Raw genomic sequence first — 19,410 nt, 5'->3', positions numbered from 1 at the left:
TAGTTATAAATTCCAATTACAGTGAAAATGTTTGATGATCTGCAGGTTCCGTCAACGGAATGTAATTAAAATGAGTATTGCTAAGAAGACTGTCTATTTAAATTAAATTTTATACTCATATAACATAATTATTAATGATTAAATTATTATTTAAGTATGAATTAACCTAATAATTTTTTGTTGATAACGTATCATATATTTTGCATATTTAATTGTAATAAAAAGACAAGAGTCATTCACATCAGGACAAGTCGACAAAAATAAATGTTAAGTCAGAAAGAGTCAGAGTCCAGCAGAAGTTGCCAGTGGCATAAGGTTCTGTTACAATCAGTGTTCACGTTTTGGTATGTGATCTTTTTCCAGCAACTTATACATAGAGCTATACGCATTCCCTTGGTCATGTTATATGATTAAGTGCTGCAATTTTAAGCTTGACCAATAAATATATACAAATATATAACGTTAAGGTTAACTGCATTTTTGACGATATATCAATAATGATATATATTGATAACTTTAAAGTTGAATTATCGTCACATTCACATTTAAAAAAATTAAAATTAGAACTGCACTATAACAACAATGCAACATGTACACGACAGATTGGCCATGTGATAAGTGTAAACCATTGAGTTGCAGAAGAAAGAGAGAGATATTGCTTCAACAAATTATATTTTTCGTTACATTGTATGAGGTAATTACAATCCTTACATATCATAGCTAGCTATCAATTACTTGCATAGCAAGTCATTAGTAACTAACCCTAACTAACTCGGCTAACAACTTGGCTAACAAACTCAACCGATCTTTGACACATGGCACATCCTTATTCATTTGATTACTATCCTCAACATTCCTCCTCAAGCTCAGCAGTAGGAGCAGCAAGGCTGAGATTGTGACAAAGCGTTTGATAGAGAGGAGCAAACAACCCCTTTGTGAAAATATTTGCATATTGATCTGTAGAAGGAACAAAATGCATTGTCAGCAGCTTTTTATTCACTATTTCTTGAACAAAATGAACGTCCACTTCAATATGCTTTGTTCTCTGATGAAGAACATGATTACAAGTTAAGGCAATTGCTGACATGTTATCACAATAGAGCACTGGTTGATAGGGAATGGAAACTTACAGAAATGACAGTAGCTGTTTGATCTAATCTAATCCAGCAGCAGTGGATGTTAATGCTCTATATTCAGCCTTCGTGGAAGATCGTGAGACAATTTGTTGCTTTTTAGAGGACCATGATATAGGATTGGAGCCTAAGAACACCACAAACCCAGTTGTCGATCTTCTATCATTGGGGTCACCAGCCCAATCTGCATCAGAAAATGCTCTCACATCTAGATCACCTTTAACATACTTGATTCCCAAGTTAACTGAGCCTTTCAAATATCGAAGGATTCGTTTTACTGTAGTAAAGTGTGGCTCCATTAGATTCTGCATGAATTGACACACCTGATGCACCGCAAATGCAATATCAGGTCGAGTGAATGTAAGATACTGCAATGCTCAAATCAAACTCCTATATAATCCTGGGTTATTATACGGTTTGCCATCATCAAGTACCAATCTGTTTTAAGGCAAGCATGGTGTTGCACAAGGTTTGGAGTCTTCCATATTTGTCTTGGCCAAAAGATCCCTTATATACTTTGCTTGAAACAGAAACAAGCCATCTGATTGTGATATAACCTAGATTCCCAAAAAATAATGAAGCTGCCCCAAGTTTTTAAGATCAAACTCTTTCGTCAAGGCACCAATTACCTTATTAATCACTAAAGATGTATTACCAGTGATAATAATATCATCAACATAAAGAAGTAGAATAACTATCGAACTTCCAGTTTGTTTGACAAATAAGGAGGAATCTGCATAAGTGGAGATGAAACCAAGGGATGGAAGAAAGGTTGTAAATTTCTCATTCCAAGCCCTTGGAGCTTGCTTTAACCCATATAGAGATTTGTGAAGCTTGCATACATAATCTGGATAATGCGGGTCAATAAAACCAAGAGGTTGTGACATGTAAACTTCCTCCTTCAATATGCCATGTAAAAAGACATTTTTCACATCTAATTGCCTCAGTGACCATCCATAGTGAGCGGCCAAAGCTAAGACAAGCCTAACAGTAGTAGGCTTAACAACTGGACTGAAGGTTTCTCCATAATCGATCATTTCCTCTTAACTGAACCCTTTTGCAACAAGCCTAGCCTTATATCTCCCAACTGAGCCATATGCATTTTTCTTGATTTTAAACACCCATTTGCATCCAACTAGATTCTTGTTATGTGGTAAGGGCACCAAACTCCATGTCCCCTGAGAGTGCAATGCAGAAAGTTCTTCTCTCATTGCCTCAGTCCACACTAAACTCTTTAATGCAGACTTATAAGTTGTAGGTTCTATAGTGTTCAGATCAACACCACCATTCTCATGCACAGTAGATAACAATGCCATTCTCTTGATGATACCATTCTTTGATCTTGTTTGCATAGGATGCAAATTCAATGGAGGAATGGATAAAACAACTTGAAGATTCTTAGGCTGGAATTCAGGAACCACAGGATCTAAGACTGAGATATTCTGTTCATGTGCAATAATGGATTGAGGTGGTATGGACTCAGGAAATAAGGTAGGGATAGATGGCATGGAACCAGATGAAATGGGAGAAGAAATAGGTTCAATGTTTAAGTGACTAGGTGCATTGGAAAATGAAGGGAACAAAATATTAGGTTGTGGAACTACTAATACATTTTCTAGGTTTGGTGTGACAACTCGTGGATTTGACACTGAAAGTGATGGTGACAGTATAGGACAATCATGTGTAGAGCTGAGTTCCTTATAAGGGAAATCCTCCTCATCAAATATGACATGCCTAGATATATGCACCCTATTTTTAATAACATCATAGCATATATACCCTTTATATTTTGATGCATATCCCAGAAAAATGCATTTAATGGTTCGAGGTTGTAACTTTAATGTGTTTAGAGGTCTTAAAAAAGGATAACAAGCACAACCAAAGATTTTTAAGTGATGTATATCAGGTACAGATGCATACAACATTTCAAATGGTGATTTATGATTCAAGGTTGAAGAAGTCATTCGATTGATAAGATACACAGATGTTTGAGCTACAAAAGACCAAAATTCTGTAGGTAAGTGAGTTGTTTGTAAAAGGGATAATGGTTTCAATAATATGACAATGTTTCCTTTTAGCCAGTCCATTTTGTTTTGGTGTATAGGGACAAGATAATTGATGTTTGATGCCTTTGGCTATAAGGAAGTCTTGAAACTGTTTTCCTATGTACTCACCCCACCATCACTTTGCAATGTCTTGATTGAGACTGAAAATTAAGTGAACACAAAGTTGTAGAACTTAATGAATGTTTCATAAACAGAAGCTTTATTAACAATTGGAAATATCCAACAGAATCTATTACATTTATCTATGAAGGTTACATATAATTTAAACCCTTCAATAGACAAACAAGGTGCAGGACCCCATACATCACTGTGCACTATTTCAAATGGAATGACAGATTATTTGAACAGAATTCTCCATGTGGCTTTGTCCTGAATCCAAAAGCAAAATGCATTAAAGATCAGCCAACAGTTGTTATCTAGACAAATTCGACGTACTGAGAGCAAGTTCTGAGATATTTTGGGAACATATAGAATATAATTAAGTTTCAAGTTTTGAAAAAAAATCTACATAATGGTAGAACCCTTGTGGGATACATGCAAACCTTCTCCACTTGCTGTCTGAATCATCTCATTAGATGGGAAATGAGTGGCAAGAGACAGATTATTCAAGTCAGCAGTCATGTGACTTGTTGCTCCAGAGTTAGTAAGCCATACTTATGGTGATTGACACTCCAGAGTTAGTAAGCCATACTTATGTAGTGGCATGCATGGTAGTCACTGGAGGAGAGTGACCTTGGATTTTGGCATTTCTGAAATGACAATACTGCGCATTATGGTTCTTTTTGCCAAAAATTTGACAACCATTGAGAGTTGAAACATCCACGTTTCTAAATCTGCAAGTGTCTGCAAGATGACCAAATTTACCACATATATGGCAAGGTGATATGAATGAGTTGTTGGAAAACTGTTGTCTTGGTGGAGAATATCCAAGAAAGCTAGGAGCTCCATTGTTGTAAGGTGGCCTGTTTCCAAATCTTGAACCATAATGAAGGTTGCCTCTTCCCTTATTCTTGTTGAAAAAGGGCTTATAAGGAAATGGACCACCTTGATGATTGTAAGTACCACCAGAGAGCGAATCTTGATAAGTGGAAGACCCTTTTGATTGACCCCCATTTGTACCAGCAACCATTGTAGTCTGAAATGATGGTGCTTAAGCATTTTCAATCATTGCTTCTTCTGCAAGCAATTGAGCCCTCAAATCTTTAATGGAGATCACATTATCCCTTCCTCGAATAATGGACCTAATAGTGTTAAATTCAGACGGAAGACCATCAAGAGCAAGGATAACAATATCATCATCATCAAACAAAACACCAGCAGATGCTAAATAGTCTCGAGCTTCTTTGATTCGCTGCATATATGTTGTAATTGAATCAGCACCTTTCTTGATAGTCTGAAGATCGGATTTGAGTTGAAAGATACTCGTACAAGTAACTGTGGAGAAATGTTCCTTCAATCTTGTCCACATATCACAAGCGCTAACACTCCCAATCACACAAGAAACAACCGAAGATGAAAGAGTAGCTGTAAGCAGTTGCATTAATGCACGATCATGCATTTTCCAAATCTTGAAATCATCACTTTCAACCGAAGGAGAAGAATTGCCTGAATTCACTTTTGAGTTGCATGATGTAGCCGTGAGAAATCGTGGAGGACAAGGAGACGAGCCATCGACAAACCCCATGAGGCCATGTCCCTCGAGAAGAAGTTGCATCTGAAAATTCCAGGTCAAATAGTTCGTATCATCAAGCATCATTGTCACTGATGTCAATACAGTTGAAATCAAAGAAGTAATAGGCGATTGATAGCTGTGCAGAAGTCACCATTGTTGCGAGAAATGAAGAAATCAAAAGAGAAACTGGCAAGAGACTTATATCAAGCATGTTGCGTGCAATCAAGAACCAGACGAAGAAGAAGGAAAGAAAAAATCTTGGAGTCACAAGAAGGCGAGAGAGAAAGAAACAGCAATTAATCGCTGTGAGCGGAAGCAGCCAAGATCGATGAATAAGCGATCAGCTATGCAGGCAAAGATACCATGTAAACCATTGAGTTGCAGAAGCTTACAGAGATAAAGAGAAAGAGAAGAAGAGAGAAGATTGAAGAAAAAAGAGATAGATATTGCTTCAACAGATTATATTTTTCATTACACTGTATGAGATCATTACAATCCTTATATATCATAGCTAGCTATCAATTACTTGCATAGCAAGTCATTAGTAACTAACCCTAACTAATTCGGCTAACAACTTGGCTAACAAACTTAACCGATCGTTAACACATGGCACATCCTTATTCATTCGAGTACTACCCTCAACAATAAGTACTATAAAGTCATAAACATGATGTCTCCAGTTACATGCAAGAATATCTTAAGTAGCTAAGCAAATCATGTAATAAGTGTGATAACTTATAAGAGTGAAAATATATCTTCGAGTGCATGTAAAATCTTCCCAGCATCGAGCTTTGTGGTGGCTTATATCTTCTTTCCCATGCCAAGTGACTCAGAATTTTTGTTCGTTTACAAACTTACTGTTGATATGAGGAAGCTAAAATGCAAGTCTCGTCTACTTCTCTCGTTTCCTTTGTGCATGTGCAAATAAATTATTGTACTGTTGAAATCGAACACATAGTAGTTGTCATATTTCTATGAGATTTACAATCCAATCAAGGTGGGTGAAAAAGGTACGTAAAAGATAGGAAATCTGTGATGGCCTACATGAACGTTTTGTTCTGTATTACACCAGGTAACAAGGACCAAAGAGGAAGAGCTAGGGACAGAAAACTCTTTAGAGAGAGATAGGGAGATAGAGAGAGAGAGAGATGATTTTGTAAAGGGATCAAACCAGGTCTTGGCTCCTACTATGAGGATCCTCTACGGATCCTCTTTGCGAGGATCATTTTTTAATTATCTTGGTGAGGATCTCGGAGATCTGATAATCACATCCGTTCATTGTACATCATGCGGTCAGTTTTTATCAGATATTGTTTATAGTTAATTTTAAATAAAAAATTTACAATGATTTTTTACCGTACGATATATAATTAACGAATGTGATTGAAAGATTCTTGAGATCCTTACAAAGATGATCTGGAAAGGATCCTCATTCTGGGCAAGTAGGCTTGCCTTTCAGCCTTTGACCTCATCAATTTTTTGTCCTCAATCGTATTTAGGGTTTTAAGGAAACCCTACTACAGCTCCCCTCTTGGAAAATACCTGTTGGATGGGTTTGAATTGTTACCCCCACAACATTTAAATAATTGATCTTTGAAGGATGGAAAAAGTTGCTTTCCTTCCGTCTACTTGAAAGTCACTACCCTTTCAACATCAAAATTATTGGATTGAAAAATAGTACATTTTAGAAAGGTGTCTTGTATACTCTGTATTTGCTTTCTAAATAAGGTTTTATTTTAGGGAAAATGATCATCTTTGGATCATTTCCACCAAATCCATCAAGTTCACCCATTTGGATTATTGAAATTTGATTAAACAGCTAAAGTTATTATAAATTTTAAAAGAATCCCCTATTTGTAGTCTTTGGATCAAATTTCAATGGTCCGGATGGGTAGACTTGATGAACTGGGTGGAAGGGATCCTGAGAGCATCTCTTTCCTTATTTTAGAATCTAACTTGTCTGTATGTAGGAATATTTCTTGATTCCTAAAGAGAACGATATATCGCCTTTGGTGTATCTTTAATGAAACTTTATACTTATGATAACTCAATGTAATAATTTTTAATGATTTAGTTAAACCCTGGTTGAGAACGATACGAATTCGTAAGTACGAAAATCCTTAGTAAAAAAGAAGTGATATTGTTGCTATATATAATATAACTAATGCATCTCTTAAGTCATCATCTGGGGAATCTCAATGCAGAAAAAGCTCTATTGCAAAAAACCGATTGAAAAACGCTGCCATAATCTGCAGTATGTTGTAAAATAGGATTAATCGGCACACGCTACAAATGATTAACGAAATGCAGAGATATCAGGCACCTGCATGCCTTTCAAGCCTCCCAAACCTGCAACGACTATATATATATGCAAAGAGAGTAGGGTTTGTAATCTCTGTACTTCCCTCCCCTATCAACTAGTCACGACTCACAAGTCACAGCACAAGGTGCATCATGAATGCAAAATACCTTGCTAGCTTACTAGTTCTAAACAAAAATAAACAAAAATATTCTACTACTATTCGAAATTGGTGCAACTTTGATACATAGTATATATTGTCGTGAATACTTGAAGAACATGTTTACTTAACATAAATGGGGAAGGAGCCGAAGAAAAAGATGAAGTACTAAAGAAAGAAATCAGATCAATTAGGTTCTCTTTCCAAGATGAAACTCAACTTTTCTGAAAAGTTAAGAGGTTAAATGATTTTCCGACTCATTTTAAATAAACGCAGAAAACTCAAAAATTAAGAATAAGATGATTCCAAATTTCAATTCTAACATATAAGTAAACATCAAAAGTATCTTGTTTGGTTGGTTCTTAATTGATAAGTAACTCGTGGTATGGGTTTCGACAGAGATATGGGTTTTAGTCGAATGTTTAGTGGCATTACAGCTAGACGTGTGACATGCTTCATGATGCAAACAAGGATTATAGTTTCAGGCAGTCCATGCCAATTGATGAGTTTCAATGTTTTTCGTGTTTGATATTGTCTATTTGCAGATTGAAGGGCCCGCTTTCAGGTACATGAATAGGATTCTCTCTTCTCTGAATCCCCTTCCATTCCGTCTTCTCCTCTCATACTTTCCTTTTTGTCTTAATCTCTCTATAAAAAAATCAATATAAGATGCTAACGTTTAATCGTAACCGTTTAAATAGGAGAAGAGGAAAGGGAAGAAAGATTAGGAGGGGAGAGAATTCTATTAACAGAACCAAGAAATGTGAGTTTATAAGAAATGCATAAACAGAAATGTAGAAAGAGAATGTATTGAAGAGGAGAGAGAGAGACAATGAGTGAGACAAAGTTGATTGTATTTCTAAAGAATTGATTGATTGTATTACATTCTGCTAGCCTTGTACTTATAGGCTATTGTATCTTCCTCAATACACTTTAAACCACCGTAACTAACTTCCTAACTATCTTTCTGTTATCTTTCTAATTTGTGTTAACTTAGTTGTCCTCATTTCTCTTCAGCCAACATCCCCCATCAATCTCAATTGGGGTTCCCAATTTGAGATTGTATGAATGTCTGAGAAAGAGTGGACTATGAAGACCTTTAATTAGGATATCAGCAGTTTGATCATCAGTAAACAAGTATTGAACTATGAGATCTCCTTGTTGTACACACTCCCTTACAAAATGATAGTCCGTATCCAAATGTTTGATTCATGAGTGGAACACAGGATTAACACTTAATGCAATAGCTGACTTGTTATCACAGTAGATCACTGGAGGTGCCGGTAGGAATGCATTCACGTCTTGGAGAATTGCTCGAATCCAAGCAACATCTACAACTGTGTGAGCAAGAGCCTTGTATTCTGCCTTTGTTGAACTCCTTGAAACTAAAGATTGTTTCTTGGATTGCCATGACACTAGATTACAACCAATATACACAACATAGCCAATCACAGATCTTTTGGTATTTAAAAAATCTGCAGCCCAATCTGAATCACTAAAGGCTGTGATGCCTAACTCTGTGTTTGCTGAAAATGTAATTCCATGCTGCATTGTTCCTTGAAGAAACCTTAATATGCATTTAACAGCTCCAAAATGCATTTTAGTAGGTGATACCATAAACTGACACTCTAAATTCACTGCAAAGGCTATATCGGGCCTTGTGAAAGTTAGATATTGCAGTAAGCCTACTAAACTTCCATACAAACTTGGATCAGCTAGCACTTCTTCTTCATTGAGTATTAATGAGTTATGAGGTTTACATGGAATAGTTGCAGGTTTACACGAGTCCATCCCAGCCTTGTGCAACAAATCTTTAATATATTTGGACTGACGTACAAAGATATCCCCATTTACTTTGTACTGAACTTGCAATCCAAGAAAGTATGTCAATCTGCCCATATCTTTTAGTTTAAACACTGCAGCTAATTCAGTTATTACTTCTTGTACCTTCTGTGAACTAGATCCAGTCAATATTATATCATCTACATAAAGTAAGAGAATGATAACATCTGCACCATCTTGTTTAACAAACAAACTGGAATCTGATGATGAAGCTTTAAAACCCATTGCTGGCAAATAACTTGTGAATTTCGAATTCCAAGCTCTTGAAGCTTATTTTAAGCCATATAGAGACTTAATCAATCGACATACATGTGTTGGGTGACTTCGATCAACAAACCCCTGAGGTTGTTTCATATAAACTTCTTCTTGTAAATCTCCATGTAAGAAGGCATTTTTGATGTCCAATTGTCTTAGCTCCCAATGATTAATTGCAACCAAAGCCAGTAATATTCTCACAATTATATGTCTGACTACTGGACTAAATGTTTCAGAAAAATCAACTCCTTGTTCTTGGGAAAATCCTTGAGCCACTAATCTTGCCTTATACCTTAAGACTGATCAATCTGGGTTCTTTTTAACTTTATACACCCATTTGCTACCAATTATGGACATGTCTTTAGGTGGTGGAACCAACTGCCATGTGCCTTGAGCCCTTAAAGAATCGTATTCTTCTTGCATGGCTAACTGCCAATGAGGTATAGTTGTTGCTTTTCTAAAAGTAGATGGTTCTACAACATCACTAATAGAGTCAACATATGAATATCCAGCAACCAGAGGTTCTTCCTCATTAATTTGCAAGCTTTGTAACTCAGACAATGAAGTAAAGTAGCCTATATAGCTTTTCTGTGTTATAGCCCTACTTTTGAGTCTTGTAACCATTAGATGTATAGAAGTGATAATTTCTGAATCATAACCTTGTGATGATAATGAATCAGAAGTGATATGGAGAATTACCTCTAATTGTGCTTCATTATGACAGGTAGCATTGGTGTTGTACCAAGAAGATGTATGAATGAGTGATGTGAATCATTGGTTGATGAAGAGACATGTGACCTTGATCCATTTGTTGACAGAAGACTGTCCTGAGACATAGAACCAGACATATCATCTTCAACCTGAGGAGTATTTCACTTATGAATTCTGATGCATTGGTATTCCTGGTATTAGAACTTGAACTATTACTGGTGTTTGAGACCTGAATTGAGACCCATGAATGCCTTTATTCTACAACATTATCTTCAACTTATATGGAAATTAAGATTCATCATGAATAATGTGTCTGGAAATGATGAACTTCCGAGTGTTAATATTGTAGCAAATGATCCCCTTGTATCCCATAACATATCGTAGAAAAACACATGGAACTGATCTTGGTTGTAACTTTTGATCATTATATGGTCTAAGAAGAGGATACATTATTGTCCAAAAAAATTTCAAGTATTGAATATTTAGTGCAACATTATGTAACTTCTGATATGGTGATTGCATTCCCAAAACCTTACAAGGCATCCTATTAATAAATTATGATGCATATGAACAAGAGTGATACTAGAATGTAGATGGTAGAGAAGCTTTTGACATTAGAGTAAGTGTAGTCTTAACTAAATGCCTATGCTTCCTCTCAGCTAGGCCATTGTGTTGAGGTGTGTAGGGACAAGAAACCATGTGTACAATGCCTTTTGATTCCAGAAACTTAGTAAACATTTTACTCATGTATTTACCTCCTCCATCTGTTTGGAGACATTTAATTGAAGTATTGAACTGAGTTGAAACAAATGCATTGAATTTCACAAAGGCAACAAAAGCATCAGATTTATTGACTAGAGGAAATATCCATAAGAATCTTGAATATTCATCAATGAAACTGATATAGTATATGTATCCTTCTATTGATATCTTTGGAGAATGCCCCCATACATCCGAATGTACTTTTTGAAACATACAACTTGCATTATTTTGTCTAATATCAAAAGACTGCCTACACATTTTGCTCTGAACACAAGAAGAACATACAGATTTAGATGAATCTATACTAACTGAGACATTAGAAGCTTTTAACATTGTTGACAAGACTTCCTTAGATGGATGTCCAAGCCTCTTGAGCCATATTGATGTCTTCACCACTTTCCCAAGCATACCAGCTTTCAGGTCTTTATTCATTCCAGCAGCAGAGAAACTTCTTGAAAATACTGTCACAGGTATAGTAAACAAATCCCCATCACTCTTTCCTTGGTACGCTATCACCTTTGGAACCTTGTCATGTATGAAAAACACAAGATAATCACATATAAACCAGCATCCATTGTCATGACATAATTTCTTAACTGATAAGAAGTTCACAGTTATACTAGGAACATGTAATATATTCTTTAAATTTAAGAAATGATCATTACTAAATAGAACTGCAGATCCAACATGTTTTACTTTCTATCAAATTTTCCAGATTCGTTGTCATATGGTGTGTTGCACCAGTATCAAGCACCTATGTGTCTGCACTATTGAAATCATGAAGTTGTTGTGCTTCATTGTTAGGAATAAACTCGTGAGATCCTTGTGTTGTCATTACAGTTATTAAAGTAGGTGGAGCAGAGGGTTGATAGGAATAGTTGTTTCTATGGTAGCACTCAAGAGCAATGTGCCCTTTCTTCCCACATATTTGACAAATCAAAGGTGGAGCATACACAGTACTCTGAGAATTGGCAGTCATAAAGTGACAATTTGGTGCAGTATGCCCCATTCGAGAGCAAATTTGACATTCAGGTGACACTATCGATTTGTAGTTTGTATTGCCACTCCAACCTTGCCAATTACTACCTTGTTTTGAACCATTAGTGAAAGTAGAACCAGTAGAGACATTAAATCCAGATTGATTAAAACCATTAGTACCCTTGTATCGATTCCCAAAGTATGGCCTTGAAGAACTGTTCCCAGAAGCATATATGTTAGAATTATAAGACCCTTTATTCTGAGAAGGATAAGGCCTTTGACTTGAACCCCCTTGATAACTACCAGATCCCATGTTTGAGCTTTCCCCTTGATATCTTCCTTGTCCTCCATTACTCTTTGAATTAGAGCTTTCACCATGTACATACATTGTAGACATAGAATTTGTTAGAGAAGAAATTCTGGATTCATTAGCCAATTCTGCACTTAACAACTATGCTCTGAAATCCTTCCATGAAATTGATGTGTCTCTTGCCAAGATCACAATTTTGATCATATCAAACTCTTGTGGTAACTTGTCAAAGTAGCTATAACCAAATCATTATCTGAAACCTTTTCTCCTGCAGAAAGAAGTTGATCTCGAATGGATTTCAATCGCAGTAAAAATTTATCAACTAAATCTGCTCATTTCTGTGCCGTGTAGAATTCAGTCTTGAACTGATTAATCTGTGCGACAAACAGCAAAGCAAATCTATCTTGCAAGCAAGTCCAAGCATCTTGAGAAGTTTTACAACCAATAATGTGTTCCATTGCATCATCAGACAACGTTGCAATTAACAAGCTAAGCAGCGCCATATCCTTTTTAACCCAGCTCTTATATGCATCATTAATATCTTTCGTAACACCCGTTTCAGTATTAATAACAAACTTTGGTGGACATGGATTATCACAAAAAAAAAAAATCAAATAGATCATATCCACACAACACAGACTGAAACTGAAAACTCCATTTAACAAAGTTGTCATCTTGCAATTTCACAGTCAACATTCCTAGAAGACCTTCAATTTTCACCAATTCCATTGTATTCTCAACCATTACCAAATTTTGTACCTTTCACAATCAAGAAATTCGACCAAACACTTTACACTTACATAGATCAAGATTACACAACAAAATCCCACCAATCAAGAAACAATTTCACTTTGGCAATCAGCCTTCAACAAACAAAATTCTATCAAGAAACAAAACCCTTTTCGGCAATTGGCCTTCAAAGAAGAGAAATGACAAGAAACTACAATCACTATGGCAATCGGCCTTCAATCAAAGTTTCAAACTCCGGCAATCGGCCTTTAATGGAGTAATCAGCAAGAATATATCAACCCGTAATGACTATCAACCATGTAATTCGTCACAATTTCGAACTAATAATGGCAATCGGCCTTGAATTTCATCTAACAGAAAGAAGTACTCACTGACACAATTCAACAAACAGCTAGAGTGCACAAACCTTCGCGTTGTTGAAACTTCATAATTCGAGCACCAAGAACTTCACCAAAAGCAGCAAATCATCCAAACAAACCGAACAACTACAAATCATGCAGCGGAAAAGCGAACAAATCACCAAAGATCGACCTCCGGCGATGATACCATATTAACAGAACCAAGAAATGTGAGTTTATAAGAAATGCAAAAACAGAAATGTAGAAAGAGAATGTATTGAAGAGGAGAGAGAGACAATGAGTGAGAGAAAGTTGATTGTATTTCTAAAGAATTGATTGATTGTATTACATTCTGCTAGCCTTGTACTTATAGGCTATTGCATCTTCCTCAATACACTTTAAACCATCATAACTAACTTCCTAATTATCTTCATGTTATCTCTCTAATTTGTGCTGACTTGGCAGCTGAGTTGTCCTCATTTCTCTTCAGGTACGGAGGCAACTACTGGAAATCAAGGTAACACCGTCACAAAAACCTGATATTTTTTATTTGACCCTAGTTTGTCAATTGTTTGTATAACTTTGGTTGTATATTTTCTTGTAGCAGATGGACAAGTGAAGTCATCGTCAAATGTTCAGGCACCAAATACAACTCAAACTTTGCAGCCTTCTCCCACTAAAGCAATTTCCCCCGTAGGTACGTTAACTGGGGTATAGATTTCGCTGGTCTTATACCTTGTCAATTTTTTGTCCCCAGTCTTATTTTAGGGTTTTAGGGTTTTAGGGGAACCCTACTAAAGGTCCCCTCTCGGAAAATAGCTGTTGGATGGGTTTGAATTGCTATCCCCACATGTAAATAATTGATCTTTTGATGATGTAAAAAGTTGCTTTCCATTTTCCTGCTTGAAAGTTGAATGTCACTTCCCTTTCAACAACAAAATCATTGGATTGAAAAATAGTACATTGTATAAACGTGTCTTGTATACATTATGTTCACTTTCTAAAGAAGGTTTGTTTTTAGAATCTAATTTGTCTCTCTAGGAATATTTCTTGATTCTTCTCCATTAATTATTTATTGCCTTTGTGCATTTTTATGGAAGTTTTAACGAAACACTATCGATATTATTCATTTTTAACGAAAATGACATTTTTACTCTAAAAAGTCACTACTGGTATTATTCACTTAAACACTTTTTTGTCCTTTTGATTAAAACTTAAAGTTTTCAAACCCTTTTTATTAGTTTTCTTCATTTTTAATGAAACTTTGTACTAATGATAATTTAATCTAACGAGTTGTAATTGATTTATCTAAACCGAGCGGAAACTCGTCAATATAGCAAGTACACTGCATCTGCATTCCGAGTATGAATTCGTAAGTTCAGAAATCCTTTGTCAAAAAAAAGAAGTGATATTTTCTAGTATAACTTGTGCATCTCTTAAGTAATCATCTGTGGAATCTCAATGCAGAAAAAGCTCTATTGCAAAACGCCGATGAACAAGCAGGAAAGCACTAGCTTGTTACCTTTAAGCCTACACTTCATCACTAATCTATATTTATTAATGATCGTGTGGTCCAAAAAATCCAAATTCTCATGTTTTTAAGATTTTATCAAAAGTTGAAGAACGCTGCTCATAATCTGCAGTGTATACTGAAAGAAGGATTAATTGGCACAAGTTGCAAATGATAAACGAATGCAGAGATATCAGGCACCTGCATGCCTTTCAAGCCTCTCAAAAGCTGCAAAACGAATATGTATATAGGGAAAGAGAGTAGCCTTGTATTCGAATCTCTGTACTCCCCTCCCCTACCAACTAGTCAGGACTCACAAGTCACAACACAGAGTACATCATGCATGCAAAGACTTTGCTACCTAAGAGAAACAGGAGCGTACGTGTATGACAAAGGTATTCGCTTTCCTTTAGTGGCATGGGAGCTGATATCACCTGCCTTCACCGCTAACCCAACTAGTTCTAAACAGAAGTCTATTTATTCGAAACTGATGCAACTTTGAAACATATCATAATTTTTTGCGAATACTTGAAGAACATGTTTACTTAACATAAATGGGAGAAGGAACCGATGAACCTAGAAAATAGATGAAGTAACGAAAGGAACTGATTTCAGATTTTTAGTTATTTGATTATGGGTTTCAAAATGAAACTCACACTTTTTCAAAGAGTTAAAAAGTGAAATGATTTCATACTCATTTTCAATAGATGCAGACAACTCAAAAATTAAGATATTTTAAATTCCAATTTAAGTAAACGTTCCAAAGTATCTTATTTGGTTGGTTCTTAACTGATAAGTAACTTGTGGTATTGGTTTCGAAAGAGAGATGGTTTTTGGTCGGATGTTTAGTGGCAATACAACAAGACATGTGTGACATGCTCCAAGATGCAAACGAAGATTCTAGTTTCAAGCAGTCCATGCCAATTTTGTATTATCTCACATGTCCTTTCAAGGATTAATTGGTCCTAAACCATTCACAAGTAATTGACAAAACGCATCTTATTTTCTCTCTTTATTGTTCTGTTAGGTTTGGTATAATTTAGACCTCATTTATAATCAAACAACATAAGATGCTAAATGGTTTGATTTTCTAACTACATTGTGCAAGTTGTAGTTGTTTTTTTTTTCCTTCTCAAATGGAGAAGGATTATGTGAGATTAGTTTTTCGGCAATGGTGGTGTGCGAGACACCTACCCTTCGTCAAAAGGGTGAGAACCATTACACTAAAAAACTGCTCGCCCTTCCTTTCTCCACCAATTTTATTGATAATAAATGAAAAGTAAACGAAAAAGGTATATGTGGGAGGACTATGCCAATACCCACAGACAAAAACGATCAACGAAAATGGTAATAAGAACGTAACAAAATGTCACAAGCATGAGCATATGCTACAAAATCTAGAATTGTAGACCATCAATAATAAGCATAATTATCTGCTCCAAAAGAAGCTTATGTTTAATTATGTAATGTGTAGTTATCATATCATTTAACTTTGACAATAACATTACTGCCCCAATCAATACTTGGCGTTATTATCCACGTGTAGCATTGGTGGATTGTTGTTATGGGAAAGGGATCCTATCCGGATCCCTTCCACCAAATCCTCCTAAATCAACAAATCCCCTTAAAATTTGATCAAACGGCCAAAAAAGTTATTATAACTTTTAAAGGGACCCCCTGTTTTTAGCCGTTAAATCAAATTTGAAGGGCCCATATTTGGTGATTGGGAGGATCCCCTTCCGTTGTTAAGTATTTTCAACAGTTAATTAATGGACAATAATTCACAATTTAGTGGCCACATTCATGTTGAAATTATGTATTTGGTCAAGGAAAAGTTGTAAAACATACCCCATTTCTAATACAATTCACTTGTAGAAACAAGGACAAGGAAGAGAGAATACCATCAATATTTCCAAATGATTTTACCATGACAGTTTTTTTTTTTTTTTGACCGAAAAGACTCATAGAGGCATTTCAATATTTTTTTGGCCACCATCGTTCACCAGTGTCATGAATCAAACTCAGAACATGTCATGTGAAATACGGGCCTAAAATTTGTTCTCAACCACTGAATCACCCCCTGTTGGTTTATCTCTCATCCCACCAATTTACGAAACATGATGTTTGTCATATGGGGTGTGCTATCCACACACTCCTTTTTATTTCTCACACACCCCTTGTTAATTTTTGTCTCTTCATCTTCTTCAATCTATCTGATCCGATGGCTGAAAATTAGATAGGTGTGTGAGAAGTAAAAAACCACACCCCTTGTTATGTAGAGGGAAGGGCAAATGCCACATGCTTCATCAAGTAAAATACATGTCCGATGATTTATCAAGAAGCACTTTAATTATTTTTTCAAACACACTTGGATTTCAATAAATCTATTTCTATCGAAAGCATAAGTGCTTTATGTGAAGACAGTGCTTCCTACAAAAGTTATCCGGGGGGTCCTCGGTTACGACTAAACAATATAATGTTCAAAGGCCTGCATTGTATCAAATAAAAAAAGCCTATGTTATATGGGAAAATTCTTCCATTTTACTAGCTTTTAATGGTACGAAGTATGGACGGTCATAATTAAAACTATATAAATCTAGTAATGGTGAAGGTTTATTTGGGAGAATATAGTTTGTTGGGTTATTTGATTTTAGGTGGCTGTTTTGTTACTGCTTTGGTTTTGAAGTTTCTGTGGGATAATCGGAGAAAGAAGAGGAGTAAGAACGAAAGTGAAACGAAGGTAAAGGTTGTGGGACCTAATACTAATGCTACGTAGCATGAAAGTGAAATCTCATTTTATGACATTGACATGATATACACTTATCAAGTTATCATAATTATTAAGGAAAAATGTTGATCAACAGCTCAAAATTGATCAATAATCAAGGCTCATTTGCCGGGGTTAGCTAGATGCAATCAATAAATTGATTGCTCAAGTCATCCCAAATTCCCAATGCACCACATCATGTGCTCTCACTTATCATTTCCATCACTTTAAAAAACAATTCTCCAGCTTACATAAAATAAGGTAATATAGAATCAATAGAAAAGAAAGAATCGGAATTGATCGATATATTCCTTGTAACAAATGAAAAGGAAACGAAAGATAAAATATAAATCGTGGATCAAATAAGCTCCTTCAAATACTATGTTTCAGTCTAATAATATATTTACATGTTAAGAAAAACTTGCACATAAAAATACATAATTAGACCTGAACACTATAGGACAATGAACCAATTTCACGAACGAGACAACTTTTATCTTTCTGCACTATGCACTGAACTTCACGTTTTGTAATAAGGGTTACCACCCAATCATGTTGTGCACTCTGGTTTATTTATTTAGAGTTTAAATTTATCCTCACTTTTACACATCAACCTTACTTTATGATGTGTCACCAATAGAAATGAGCATGTCTATCAATGCTTAATAAATCAATCATCAACTTACATGTCCTTTAATTTTCAAAATTTAGTCTCCAAATTTAATTTCCCTAACATTACTCACAAATTTAGTATATATAGCATTACCCTACTTCATAACTGCCCTTTATGTAAAACTCTTTTTTAATTAGGGTTGTCCTTGCATTTTATTGGGTCTTGGAAACTAGGCCGAACTTAATTCTCAGTTGGGACATTTTCATTGTTGCAGACTAGTTGTCCAAAACTCCCCTTCTATTTGAAAACATAACTCGTTCATTCTTTTTAACATTTAGGTCAATGCTGGTTCACCGTCTTTCATCAATCATCATCGTCATTTCTAATGCAATTATGAACTCGGAATCTCTGACTGAAGTGAAGCAGAGAATTATGGTGGATAAACTTATTCAGAATTTGAAGTTATCAAGTTAATTAGTCCATTACCTTTTGATTCAAACCCCAATTATTTTCTCTTGACTCTTTCGTGATACGAAACTCACTCTCTTTAATGCTTTTTGTGGAGCATCACAATGCAAGACCTGTAAGCTCGCAGCTGTCACAGAAGACATTTTGTCCCGAAGGGTTAAGAAGACAATGAAATCCCGCGATCACAATTTGAGATGCTAAAACGATCTCGAGCATGAGCCTTCCGAATCCTGTAGAGATTTCTATGCAACTGTCTTTAACGTAAGTTTTGTTACTTAAGCGGGGGAATTCGTCGTGTTAATCAATGATCTGCCTATTGATTCTGCATCGTTTCCAAGTGAAATTCGACTTGTGCCAACATATTCAAATGTTACAGATGATTACAAGGTTACAGTAATGGTCTTGGTCTTTTTACCCTGTGATCAACGTGACAACACACTTCCGACGAAGCACTGCAGACCATAATATATATATATATATATATATGTTTGCCAAATTCCAAATTTCTCGGTCTCGTTAGAAGAAAACCGTACAAGATGTTGAAACTTGTACTCTAATGTGTTCGTTTTGTAATTTTATTTTAACGACAAGGTTGCTGTATTTGTTTGCGAGAAGTTTTGACTCTTTGCTTCCTCAAATTGAGATGCTCAAAATTTCTTGCATACAAAGATCTTGCGGAAGTGATTTCAGAACATTCTTTTTCTTTCCTTCGGTTATGTTTAATTTTGGCTTTGAATTGAATAAATCAAAGAAAAATTAAAAGACATAAATAAAAA

General features: G+C 35.6%; 1 protein-coding gene across 1 annotated transcript; it reads right to left on the bottom strand.

Annotated features, from left to right (window-relative positions):
* Positions 1-8,539: 8,539 nt before the first annotated feature.
* LOC108175280 (uncharacterized mitochondrial protein AtMg00810-like) lies at positions 8,540-9,397 on the bottom strand. The gene has a single exon (XM_017337407.2). It carries the CDS (start codon positions 9,395-9,397, stop codon positions 8,540-8,542), a length of 858 nt encoding a protein of 285 aa, XP_017192896.2.
* Between the last annotated feature and the right edge of the window lie 10,013 nt (positions 9,398-19,410).

The sequence above is a fragment of the Malus domestica genome, chromosome 14, assembly GCF_042453785.1.
Source record: "Malus domestica chromosome 14, GDT2T_hap1".
Lineage (NCBI taxonomy): Eukaryota > Viridiplantae > Streptophyta > Magnoliopsida > Rosales > Rosaceae > Malus > Malus domestica.
Note: the sequence above shows the minus strand (reverse complement) of the source record. Positions and strands in the feature narration are given on the sequence as shown.